At 39.6% G+C, this 13,469-nt stretch overlaps 1 protein-coding gene across 6 annotated transcripts in view; it reads left to right on the top strand.

Moving 5' to 3' along the window:
• The window catches only part of OPA1 (OPA1 mitochondrial dynamin like GTPase), an 86,934-nt gene that overhangs the window by 45,576 nt on the left and 27,889 nt on the right, over nucleotides 1–13,469 (top strand). For all 6 annotated transcript variants that reach the window (XM_029939625.1, XM_029939621.1, XM_029939622.1 and 3 more), the window contains 7 exons: nucleotides 2,186–2,351; nucleotides 4,309–4,461; nucleotides 5,584–5,692; nucleotides 6,197–6,276; nucleotides 9,823–9,963; nucleotides 11,919–12,035; nucleotides 13,299–13,392. In XM_029939625.1, coding sequence (XP_029795485.1) covers nucleotides 2,186–2,351; nucleotides 4,309–4,461; nucleotides 5,584–5,692; nucleotides 6,197–6,276; nucleotides 9,823–9,963; nucleotides 11,919–12,035; nucleotides 13,299–13,392 — 860 coding nt within the window. The remainder of the gene's footprint in view (nucleotides 1–2,185; nucleotides 2,352–4,308; nucleotides 4,462–5,583; nucleotides 5,693–6,196; nucleotides 6,277–9,822; nucleotides 9,964–11,918; nucleotides 12,036–13,298; nucleotides 13,393–13,469) is intronic.

Here is a 13,469-nt window from a genome sequence, read left to right as displayed (position 1 = left end):
AGAAGTTCATGAAACGGTGAGTACATTTCTACCCAGTAATTCCATTGCTGCGTATTTATGGGAATGACAAAGATGAAGGCAGAAGAATTGTCACCATTGTTTTGTATAAGTGTAAAAAAAATTGAAAACTTGTTTTCTATTTGAAATTATATTATATTTGATTTATTCATAGAGTGGATTACTGTGATGATACCATTGAAAAATGTAGGAAATTGACATGGAACCTGTACAACGTGCTTTTAACTAAAGTAGTATAAACACAGAAGTATTTATGCAGGCATCAGATGTTTTTATTGTTAAAGCTGTGAATGGTGGTTATACCACTGAAAGGAATTATGGAGGACTTCCTACATTTTCTATATTGGTTGAAATTACCATACAGAGTCAGTCCTCGGCTTTAAAAGAAGAAGTTTCTGTTTTGAAAAGTGTTTTGATTAACATGGAGTGAATGTAGGCAAAGTGCCTGGAGACCCAGAGGGGAATGAGCAGAACTATCGTGTTGACTGGGTTTTGTGTATTTGTGGACTGTTCCCTAGATTATGGCAGAAGTTAGAATAGAGAAGCCTACCATCGCCTAACACACGCTAGGAAATGTAAGTTAGGGCACAAGTCAGGGTCGCCGACGGTATAAGCAGATGCGCTGGCCTCACGGCACAGGAGTGCTTACCTGAGAGTTAAGGACCGTGGTCCCGAGAGAGATTGTGCGGTGAGAACATGGCTGCCGCCCCCCAACTCAGCAGCTTCCAGTCAGCAGGATGTGAGGACACTCACTGTCTGGAAGGGAGAGCCGGGGGAGGTCTGAGGATGTATGGAACAGGGAAAGAGTGGGAATGTGAAGCAGCTTGTTTGTTACGGAACAGAGTATTGGGGGCAGAGTAAACCTGACTGCGGTGGAGAGGAGCAGGGGGAGTGTGGACAGAGGACGGCAGCGTGGTGACAACAGGGCAGGTGAGGATGGTTGACAGCAGCTCCCTATGGTGGACTGGAAAACAGCCTCCTTTGAGAAAGTTACCTAAGCTTGTCAGGATTTGCTGGTCTGGGATTTTGTTATTATCTCCTTGAAAGAGTGTCTGGAATGTCAACTCCTCCCCCACAGACCCCTTAGAGGAGATAACAGACCAAGTCCCTTCTGAGGCAGGAGCAGCAAAAAGCCCTGGTGGTCAGAGGTTGGATCCTGGTTTTCTTATTCATCTTTCGAAAATCTTGAGTTTGTGTTTAAAATTTTGTCTGAATAAAAGGCCCTGACAAGCTGTTTTTCTTCCAGCCTGCTCCTAAAATTCTCCACCTGTCATTATCTGTCATTAACACCATGACTAAATTGACTTTGTCCTTCTGGGTCCTCTGTGGTGGACACTCTTTTTTCATTTTCTACTTGTAACTGAAAAAAGACCTGAAAGTTAGCAAGGGGAAACCAGCAGCCTGAGTGGCTCATCAGTAAAGCGGCAGGCTCTTCATTTCAGCTCAGGTCATGATTTCACAGTTTGTGAGATCGAGCCCCACGTTGGGCTCTGTAGTCACAGTGCACGGAACCCACTTCCCATTCTCTTTCTCTCCCCCTCTCTCTTCTCCTCCCCCACTTGCACTTGTTCTCTCTCTCAAATAAATAAACTTAAAAAAAGAAGTTTTAAAAAGGAGTGAAACATTGATACAACAATATGGGTAAATCTCAAAAAAAATGATGCTGAGTGAAATAAGAAGACGCAAAAATAACAGTATATACTCTCTGGTATGGTTGCATTTATATACAATTCTAGAAAATATAAGCCAACCTCTAGCAATGGAAAGCAGACCCAGTGGCTAGGACTTTTGGAGATGATGGATAAGTTGACCAGCTTGATGTGCAGAGGCAAGTTCATACATCAGCGCTTTGAATAAGTGAGTGATACTCCAGTGCGGCTGTTTTAAAAACAATATAATGGGGCGCCTGGGGGGCTCAGTTGGTTAAGCTTTCGTCTTCGGCTCAGGTCATGATCCCACAGTTTGTGGGTTCGAGCCCCGTGTCAGGCTCTGAGCTGACAGCTCAGAGACTGGAGCCTGCTTCAGATTCTGTGTCTCCCTCTCTCTCTGACTCTCCCCTGCTCGCACTGTCTCTCTCTGTCTCTCAAAAATAAATTTAAAAAAACAAAACAAAAACAATATAATGTTTAAATTTGATGTTCTTGAAACCTTTTTTGTCTAATTTCAGGGAGGAAATCCTTCAGCAGTCTTTGTGGGAAAGAGTTTCAACTCATGTGATTGAAAACATCTATCTTCCAGCTGCACAGACCATGAATTCAGGGACTTTTAATACGACAGTGGATATCAAGCTTAAACAGTGGACTGATAAACAGCTTCCTAATAAAGCAGTAGAGGTTAGGATATAATTTAATTAAATGGGTAAGAAGCATTACGTGAAGGGAGTAGGAGCCATGAATTTTAGGTTTTATTCCTATCACAGCCCTTTCTCTCCTTTTGGTCTTTATGCTCCATTTATTCTCTATTCCTCATCTCTGTGTTGGGATTAACCTTAATGCTACTGCCAGTTACTACCACTGTAAAAATGTTGTACTAATTGGTATAGTGTGGGTCCAAGAGTACCGGTTCTGTTCCAAACATAGCATTTAACAAAACCAGCAAAATTTGCTTAAATGTGAAACATTTTAAATGTTTTTTCTGCGGATCAGGATCCTATAAGGAAGATGTTTAATGGGTGAACGGTTTCATTTACTGATTTTTCTGCAGGGCTCAATTTTACTTACATAATCATTTCCTTAGTTAGCATGCTGCCAGAAGATGAGGAATCATAAGAAAGTCCCTTAAAGAATGCTTCTCTGTCGCACATCGGCTCTGCCCCTTAGCAGCTGTGTGATCCCTGGGCTAGGTGCTTCACAATTCTGGGCATCCACACCTGTACGACAGGGATGATAAGTCTGCCCACCTCGCAGATTGTTATAAGGAGTAAACGTACGTAGTATAGAAAATACTTAGACGTAGCTGGCCCACGGTAACTGTGCGGTAAATGCCAGCTGCTGTTACTGTGATGGTGAGTGCCATCTGAGGTCATCTGCCATGCGTGTGAGCCTCAAGGATGATAGCTGTGGCCCAGTGAGACAGAGTGTCCTGGGCCTCTCTGTGAGGTTGCTCACAACATTAGAATCCCTGTTAAAGAGAATTTCATTTTTCATACTTACCTTGTCAACTTCTAATTATTTGGGTGTCATTCCCCCTTTCCTGTCCTGCTCCACTCCTGGCTTCTTCACCTCTTCTCTCAGTTTCTTCAAGCCTCTCTTTCTGAGAACTGACAGCTATCCTCCCAAAGCTACATATTGCTGGCCCCTGTCAGTTCGCCACACACTTACCCCTAAAATGACTGGAGAGCTGCCGCTGTCCCTCCCCAGCTCTCCTCACAGCTGGCCCTCACATCTCTCTGGCCGCGGGCCCAGGCTAGGATACTTTCACATCCTAAGGCTCAGCAGAGGAAGTGGTCACTCTGTCTCCTGCCGCCTTCTCCCTCCATACCTGGGTGTGGCAGAAAGATGAGGCTCTGCCGAAGGTCAGGAAGTATAGATTCTGGCACCTCACTGCCTATTCTTGGACGGCCGTCTTTTTTATGCCATAATTTCTTCATGTTCAAAAGGAACAGGGCTAAGTAAAAAAAATTCAGCATTAACTAGCCTGCTTAGTCATAGGTAGATTTAGTTCTTAATTACTTTGACACTGTGCTCTTCCTTCCCGGTAATTAGGAGTTAGCTGTAATGGAGCTCGGATACTGCTGGGCTCTGTTTGAAGGTATTGATGCTTTGCTTCACATATTTGCATATAGGCAAATCATTATGAAATTTTAAACTTTCTACCAATGGACGAAGCAGGCAAACTCACCTGAATGAAGTAAATGAGTGAACTACGTCTGGAGGCTGATTGGAGTACACACCTAACCTCCAGGGAACAGCTCCTGTTCAGCTCCAGCTAGTGTTATGTAGAAATGTGGGTTCAGTGTTGCGGGATAGTTCAGGAAAGGCTAGAAACACAGATTTTTATATGAAGCCTCTCTGTTTTTCACGTTGGCTACTGGTTTGTTAAAATTTAAAACACCATGTCTGTCTAGCAAAACATGTCAGGATGCCAAATCTACCCCACCAGCTACCAGTGTGAGATGTCTAGGCCAGAGTTTATATATGCTGCCTTTTAAAAAAAAAAAAAATGTGGTTTCATATGTTCTCTGTGATAAGCTGACCTATTTCATCTGTTTGGCTTAAATTCATATGTTTGTCATATTACTTATTAAATAAAAGTGTGTCGTGTGAATACAGCTTTTTCTTTTAAATCTAGGTTGCTTGGGAGACCCTGCAAGAAGAATTTTCCCGCTTCATGACAGAACCAAAAGGGAAAGAGCATGATGACATATTTGATAAACTTAAAGAGGCTGTTAAGGAAGAAAGTATCAAGCGCCACAAGTGGAATGATTTTGCAGAGGACAGCTTGGTGCGTCATTTGTATGTTCAGGTGTTGGCCTCATGGTTTTGTATAATTGATGCTCTTTTTATAGGAAGCTGTTTTTATATGACTATTTCAGTTAGGTTCTGAGTTTAAAATAATGAGGGGAAGAAGTAGTTTCATCATCTGTAATTAGCCCTTCAACATTTCCCTGCTATTTCTTTCTTGGCTATCATTTCAGAAAAAAAGTCAAACTGCCACGTGCTGAATGCTTACAAGGTGCCAGAGACTCTACAATGTATTTTGTGAGCACAATTTTACTTAGTTCTGAAGCAGCCCTATTAGTGTCCTTGGCGAAACTCAGACACTAGCCCTGCTCTAATTACAAAGCCTGACTTCTGACCTTCACCAAGTCCAACCACGTGCAGCAGACCGTTTGTTATGTAGGACGTTCTCATCTGCATCATCACACCTTGTTAAGCACTTGCTCTGCTCAGACAGTTCTGAGGAGGACTGATGAAAGACTGAACAGTTTTGTAGGATAAGGCATAATGATTTTAAAACAAGTGTTTTCATGTTTGAAAGCTATGTTCATTCTTGTTAAATGCCTTCTAAGACTAGCTTCCTGAGAAAATAGTGTCCTTTTTCATTCATTCGTTCAATAATTATAAAATTTAGAAATCAATTTTCTTATAATACATAACTCACATTTGCTTATGATTATCTAGACCTTTTAAGCTTTCCTCATTTACACTTTCCATTGGTGTTAACAGTGAGACAGTGATTGTTTTTCTCTTTTATTGAAAGTGCTGACACAGAGATCATGTGGCAAAAAGGAGAGGTAGTGATGATCTGAATCATTAACTCCTGAGTCACTAGGGTCCTGAGTGCAGGTTTTATGCAGTTACATGAGTAACATACCTCTCTCAATCTTAGACATAGCTCATTCAGTTTGGGATAGGAAAAAAATCTTCACTGTATTCTTGGGGGAAGAGAGCTGGCCAATAGGCAGGTAATAAGAGCTGCATTTGCATGGGAGGGGTATACTGTTATATAGTTTTAGGTACATCTGTTCTTTTGGGTGTTTGGTAAGCTGTCAGTTTGAATAAAATTACTAACATTAGAAGGCATAGACCAAAATTAGCTCTTTTCCTTTCCTTGCTATTTCAGAGGGTTATTCAACACAATGCTTTAGAAGACCGGTCCATATCTGATAAACAGCAGTGGGATGCCGCTATTTATTTTATGGAAGAAGCTCTTCAGGCTCGCCTCAAGGACAGTAAGTAGGGACACAGGTCATTGAGTTGTGACTATTTGCTGTGGTGAAGGAGTCATCCAACTTGATGGACATTTGTAAAGAAAGGTTTTTTTTTAAACAAATAAACAAAACTAACATTTCAGAGCTTTGTCATTAATAATGTAGCTAAATATTTTTTGTGGGATTTTTCAGTCCACTGCTTAGTAACCAGTGAAAATAATGTTCACACATACTCATATTCTAAAACAACCAGAAGAGCATTTTAGTGTTTGCCTCTGTACTTACGGAAACTTTGTACCTTGCAAAACCAATTATGCCTTGCATAGGTTGTAAACATATATAATTAAATTCTTTCTTATATATGTATCATATCAATCGTAATTTTTTTATTTCAACTGAATTTATATTGATACAGCACTCTGAAATAGTTAAGAAAATAAGACTACTTATTAGTTACAATCAATGTACTTGGCAAACGATAAAATTTTTGATGAATTTAAAAAGAATTTTTTTTTTATTTTTCAGCTGAAAATGCAATCGAAAACATGATAGGTCCAGATTGGAAAAAGAGATGGTTATACTGGAAGAACCGGACCCAAGAACAGGTAATCCTATGATATCATTTTGGTTGTTTTAATTCAAGCATTAAAGTATAACTTTTGCATGCTAGACTAATCTTAGTAATTTCAAGTGTTTTATATCGGCCTTTCTACAACATAATGAAATTTTAGAATAAATCGTAAACTGCACAAAGATTGTTGTTTTCAAATTCAGTAGCTGTGTTATTAAAAGGGGAAATGAACCATGGCCCTTTTGTGGTTGATTACTTTGTTCATGAAGGTTAAAATTACAAACAAAAATTAAAAATGACATGAATTTCAGAGGATGTAGAGTAAATGTGATTATAATAAAAAAATAGTGACTTTGTTCACCTCATCTGTTACCTCTAGATTTTTCTGTTGTCTATTCAGATTATTTTATTCTTTTGCATTTTTTGCTCTTGTATTCCCAAAATAGGTACAAAAATTCAGACAGGAAGTAGAAAGTAGAATTATAGGATTTATTCATTTAATAAATATTTAATGAGCGCTTCAGAAGAGCCAAATGATAAAGGCAAGGATAAGTAAGTTGACAAATGAGTAGAGGGAGGATGTACGAATCATTCAAGTCCCCATCTTTTCTCTTCTTTTATTCCTTACTGTTATGGCTTCTCTTCCTATCTAGCATTTAGTCACATGCCACATCTCATTCTTATGTTTATTCCTTAAATAAAAGGGTGGAAACAGGGTATAGAATCAAAATACCTAAGTAAAAATAGTAATAAATAAGAAAAAGAAGTGGCATCCAGGCCCTTCCAGAGAAAGGATAACAAGATTTGGAAATATCAAGAGAGAAGATAAAGAGAATGGAAATTATCAAATGACATATTATTCCTGTTTCCCTGTTTTCCTTATTTATTTTTTTGTCTTCAGCTTAAATGCAGAATTAAGTTAATAATCAACTTTTTTTTTTTTTCATAAGCTATCAGATGTGAGTCCCAATTCATCTTCAAAAAGAGAAGGGACAGTCTTCCTCTTCTCTTTTTTCTGATAGGATTTTTGTGGAGAGAAGCTGAGGAGGTGGACAGAGTTAGTGGTTGGATCATGCCTGTCTTCAGGGATAATCAGTTCTCTCTCGACACATGGGCTGAGAGGAGGAGGTCTGACAGAAAAGGATTTCTAGGAGAGCCGTCAGAGGTTTCTGACTTTAAGACGGGAAAAAGCAGTGATTGAGAAGAACTGGTGTGAGGCAGATAAACCTGGAAGGAAAATGGTGCCCACCCATCAAGGTTTAGGGAAACTGGACCTTAGGTCTCCGGCATAATCAGTGATGGCACCTTGCCTCAGCAGCAAGTGGCCACACGCTGTCAGAGAGAAATAATTCCTAGTTGTAAATTATTTTCTCAGGAATTTGAACCTGTAGGGAAGGGAAGGAAGTGGAGAATTAAGTTTTAGATTAATGGGAGGATCTGTGCCCTAGGAGAGGAATATGGAGACCCTTCAGAGAAGACCCTTTTCCTTCCAGGACTTCAGGGCAGCATCCATAATACCCAGACGGCAGAGCAGGATACATAATTTGCCCTGTAGGGAGAGGGCCATCGGGGCCGCCTTGGGAGGTGTTCCCCTGTGTAGGTTTCATTTTCTGTTTCAAAAGAAAGCCTCCCGTCAGACTCACTGGATCAAGTTCTAATTCTCTAACCTCTCTACCCCCCGGCTCCCAGTTGAAAACCACTGTCGTAGACCTCATTCCTGAAGGTTCCCATGAGAAACAGGCTGCCCCCACATCTCCCACTGCAGGCTTAGGTGGCTGCGTGATAGTTCCTTCTGTCTCTCTGAGTGACCAACTAAGCAGGATACGAAATATAAGACTGCCCTGTATCAAAGACGAGAAGTCTGTGCGCTGAAAACTAGTTTGCGCTTTTATGTCGTTACTTTTTCCTTAGTTTTCTAGGGAAAACTCCACTCCTTTGGAACATTCTCACCTTGTCTGAGCTGAACTGTGGAGTTCTTGGTCAGGGTAGATGGGAGAGTACTGCTCTCCTGAACAGACAGAGTGGTGGGGACAGGTGGACAGACAGAAGTGAAAACAGGACAAGACGGGGTGGCAAGTTATCATCTAAATTAGCTATTTCCTTCTTACCTCAGACTGAGAGCAGATGTTTAAGGAAACTGTGAATTCTCTCCAAAGTGTCATGTTTTCAGAGAATGTTACTTAGTAGTTTCATTTATAAGCCAGTTACTTACATTTTATTCTAGAAGTACACAGAGGCTGAGGCTTGCTGTAGTTTGGGGCGAAGTGCTGTGGTGGTAGCTTGTTTAGAGTAATCCGTGAATTTAAAGCTAGCTTCTTTTAGTATATGGTTTTGAGAAGAGTGAAAAAAGGAAACATGAACATTTTTGAACCCTGTATAAAGTTTTATCTTCACACTTATCACCAGGGTATGTTTTCCTCCTTTGTCATTAGATTATAAACAGTTACAGAAAAGAGACTGGAAGTACATTTAAAAATGAGAGGCATCAGGGCACCTGGGTGGCTGTGTCAGTTAAGCAACTGACTCTTGGTTTTGGCTCAGGTCATGATCTCGCAGTTTGTGGGTTCAAGCCCCACGTCGAGCTCTGCTTTGGCAGCATGGAGCCTGTTTGGGATTCTTGGTGTCCCTCTCTCTGCCCCTCCCCTACTCGTGCTCTATCTTCCTCTCTCAAAATAAATAAAATAAACATTAAAAAAATAATAATAATAAAAATGATAGACACCTTTGGGCTTCTGGCTAGCTTAAATTGTAGAACATGCTACCCTTGATCTTGGGGTTCTGAGTTTGAGCCCTATTTAAAAATTAAAAAAAAAAAAAAGGAATGATAGGTACCTTGCAGAAGTAGTTTAAAGCACAGTTTTTAAGTAGAAGTCTTTTTTTTTTTTAATCCCAACTATGAATTAAATATCAGAAAAGAAGCATGTCAGCAAGTACAATTCCTTACACCCATCTAGTTCTTAGATGTGAGACATTTATAGAACATTATCTTGGGGCAGCTGGGTGGCCCAGTCAGTTGAGTGTCCAACTTTAGCTCAGGTCATGATCTCACAGTTCGTGGGTTGTAGCCCCGCATCAGGTTCTGTTCTGACAGCTCAGAGCCGGGAGCCTGCTTCAATTCTGTGTCTCCCTCTCTCTGCCCTCCTCCAGTCACACTCTGTGTGTCTCTCTCTCAAAAATAAATAAACATTAAAAAAATTTTTAAGAAAAACATCATCTCTTCCGTATATTCAGAAACTCTTTCCTGCACAGATAGCCTAGTCTGAGGTGACGAAAGTACATAGCAAGCTTCCTGGTGCTGTAACTTCGACAATAAAGCATTTCAGCAAAAGTAACGTATATAACAAATAGGGCCAGTTCCTTTTCTGTTTCTTTTGCCTCATATTAAGTCCAGCTTGATCTGCTTCCCGGAGCTGCCGTCCAGTGTTCATAAGCTGGGGCCTGTTCTTTCCGGTGTGCTGTGTGGGGCTCGTGTCGCCCATCGGGCAGTAGCAGTGTATTTATTAAAGTCCGGGCTCTGGTTTTATAAGCGTGCCAGATCAGGAGCCATCTAAAACAGAGTCCTCTTTTAAACGATTTCTAGTTCGTCCACAACGAAACCAAGAACGAGTTGGAGAAGATGTTGAAGTGTAACGAGGAGCACCCGGCCTACCTCGCAAGCGATGAGATAACCACCGTGCGGAAGAACCTGGAATCCCGAGGGGTGGAAGTGGATCCAAGCTTGGTAATAAATCTTGTGGAAAAGCGTGAACTTACTTACTTCTTAGTCTCTGTTCTTGCGGAAAATGTTGCTACTTCTCCTGTATTACTCAGATATGTAAGTGCTTGGCTTGACTTGGGTCGTGTGTACTTTTGCTGACAGTAAAGACCATCACTTTGATTGTGTACAAAGTAGAAATCTATTCTTGGTGGTGTTTTCTTACATGTAATACTCTAATTTGTAATGAGGAGATTGAGACTTGGAAAAGCGAAGGACCTTGTTCAGCAGTTCGCTCTCACAAAAGGAGGTGAGGCCCCGTCCTATCTCTGCACCACGCTACACTGTTTCACATGGCAAAATAGGAGTTGTGCTTCAGTGTGTCTCATTTGTGTATATGTTTCCTCAGTCAAATGTCCCTTAATCGGGCGCCTGGGTAGCTCAGTTGGCTGAACCAACTCTTCAGCTCAGGTCATGATCCCAGGGTGGTGGAATCGAGCCCCATGTCGGGCTCCACACTCGGTGCTGAGATTCTCTGCTTGAGATTCTCTCTCCCTCTGCCCCTCTGCTGCTCACTCACTCTCTCTCTCTTAAAAAAAAAAAAGGTACCTTACTCAGATATGAGTGGATTTAGAAAAAATATGAATGTTAAGTTTTTGTTAAATTGAATAGTGACTTGGGGTTCTATCTCATTTTCCTCATATCATAATAAATATGAGAATAAAAATAATTACCATTTAGACTATGCTTTGCTTACCTTCATGATGCTTAGTTGGAAAAGATTTTAAAAAATAACTGTGTTTCTGGGCCTGTGTTCCCAATTAGAATATAAGGGCTCAAAACCTCATTTTAATATTAGCCTAAGTTAACTTAAGTGAACCCAATTAGAAAAATAATTCTAAGGAGTAAAACAATCATATAAGAAATTTTAGAGCCACACATAAATTCTTTGAAAGATTATCTACCATTTATATTTTTGCACTTGAGAAATGAGTATATTTAATTTTAATTCTACAGAAGGTCAGAACAAGAAAACTGGTAAAACTCAAAGCAGTTAAAGCTGTTACATGTAGCATTATATATAAATTGAAAATGAAATTACAACTAGTGATTACGTGGCGTTATTAGTTGGATACAAATTTAATTCATCTGCACTGGGACTTTGCCTTCATATCAGGATATGGATGGGCTATATACCTTTGTCACGTTCTCTAAGCAAGAAGATCGCAGGTTTTTTTCCAAGAGACATTTTGTTCAGTGCACTTGATGAAGCTGTAATATAGGTAACAAAATATGATGACAAGAAGAGCAGATGGACTGCTGCCGGAGATGTGAATTCTAGCACAGCTCCATCCCATTCACTAGTAGCACTGACGTCACCTCGGAGCTGCCACTTTGCTCATATGTTGTACAGGGGCGATGACACTTGTACCTACTTGCCATTATTACGGTTCTGCCTAGGAAAGACAATGATGTGGAGGAACCTTGAACACTCTGACAAACTACCTGATAATGGCAATGCAGGGGTCATTTTGCTATGGTAACAGCAAAATGTAGTTTTCAGAAAGGAAATACTGTTGGGTTGATGGTCTGAGACCAGCTTCCTAGTCCTGACTCTGCCTTTAGATGAGGCTCACAACCTCTTTTTCTTTGGGGCTCCTTACCTCTAGTTAGCGGAGATAATAATCTCAACCCTATCTGCTCTACAGAATGATTATTTGAATGTAATAACAACACTTGTTAAAAACACTACATATTTGGAAGTATACAAACTGATAAGGGGTCAGAGTAGTGGTAAATCTAATCTTTTGTCTTAAAATGTTTTTCTTAATGGGCAAAAAAATGGTTGGTAGAATAACATTACCATTTGTTTTAATTAACTTTTTTATGAATAAATTTTATGGATGACGTTTCAGGATGTGTCCGGTCAACCTGAAGAGCGTAGAGTAACTCTTTGGTTTTCTTTGCTTTTTTCATTTTAGATTAAAGATACGTGGCACCAGGTGTATAGAAGACATTTCTTAAAAACGGCTCTAAATCACTGTAACCTTTGTCGAAGAGGTTTTTACTACTACCAAAGACATTTTGTAGATTCTGAGGTAAAGTGTCCACAGACCAGAGGAAATGCTTGTTTAGTGATGGTGGTTTGGACGCTTGAAAGTAAACTATCGCTTTAACATCCCAGTCCTTTGATCTGCTGGGAAAAAGTGTATGTGATTTATGAGGAATAATGTGACTCACATCTTTTGAGGTTTCCACCACTTTATATTTTACACACAATAAGATTTTGTGTGCAGAGGATAGGCACTAAACCACTTAATTTTTTTTTTTAAGAATTAAGTTTCTTATGTTAGAAAATAACACATTCTTGTTGTGGAAATGCAATAAACAAGTGTAAAAAATTGCAAAAGGAAATAGTCACTAATATTCCTTATTAAGGAATAAGTCATTTATAATCCCCTGACCTAGAAGTAATTTTATTTAACATTTATATATATTCTGTTAATCTTTCTATATAGTGTGCATGTGTATAACACAGTCCATTTGCATAGTGGACATCATACTGCAAAAAAGTGCTTTTTCCTCTATTGTAATTTTTTCTATATATCACTAAAATCTTTAAATAATTCTTTAAAAGAAATGTATGAAGTTGTACAGTGTAGTGCCACGTTTCACAAAGTGACCGCTAGATGGCAGCAGACTGATGTATTTCGAGCATTTTCTTATAAGTAGAAATGCTCTGAAACAGCTCTATTAATTAGTGATCATAGGCCCCTAAAAAATGCTTTTGGGTTTTCTATAGCTTAAAGAAAATTTGTATTTAACTATACCTGTGTAAAAAATGGCAAGTGTTTTGCATAATTCAATTGCTGAGAAGACCTCTCTATACAATAAGCTTCTTTTAAAGCAGTCATAATTTATTTTTATACAACAAGCTGTATTTCAGAGCTGGCTTGCATACACACTCAAAGAAAAGAGGTTAACCTAGGACATATTTAAGCTATCATGGTTGTTAGCTGAAACTAAATACAAAATTAAGGATATATGCTGTGAATCTTCACTTGTATATAATGTCATGAAATTCTCTACTTCCCACATTCATTTGCTTTGTCATCAGAATCACAAAGCTATATAGGAGTGAGGCAGATTGAACGCAAATTACGCACAAGTTCGTGAGCCCTGAGCAAAAATGGCTCGGTGGCTTATATCTGCAGTAGGAGTACATGTATTAGATAAATCTGAGGTTTTTTATTAAAGCTTAGGGCATAGGTATTAACTTTAGTAGCCGATCATATGTGTTTATGATCATGGTTTTCATTTTTAAGTTTGCATCTGGTAATCTTAACTGCCTAATATTTCAGTTGGAATGCAATGATGTCGTCCTGTTTTGGCGAATACAGCGGATGCTTGCTATCACTGCAAATACCTTAAGGCAGCAACTTACAAACACTGAAGGTAAGCCACGGGGGGACCACTTTCTAATTTTGACATCAAAAAAATAGTGGCAACATTCATTTAATAGAATAATGCCC

The sequence above is a fragment of the Suricata suricatta genome, chromosome 5 (genome assembly GCF_006229205.1).
Source record: "Suricata suricatta isolate VVHF042 chromosome 5, meerkat_22Aug2017_6uvM2_HiC, whole genome shotgun sequence".
In the NCBI taxonomy this organism is placed as follows: domain Eukaryota; kingdom Metazoa; phylum Chordata; class Mammalia; order Carnivora; family Herpestidae; genus Suricata; species Suricata suricatta.
The sequence above is the reverse complement of the archived record's forward strand: the minus strand, read 5'-3'. Positions and strand labels throughout refer to the sequence as shown.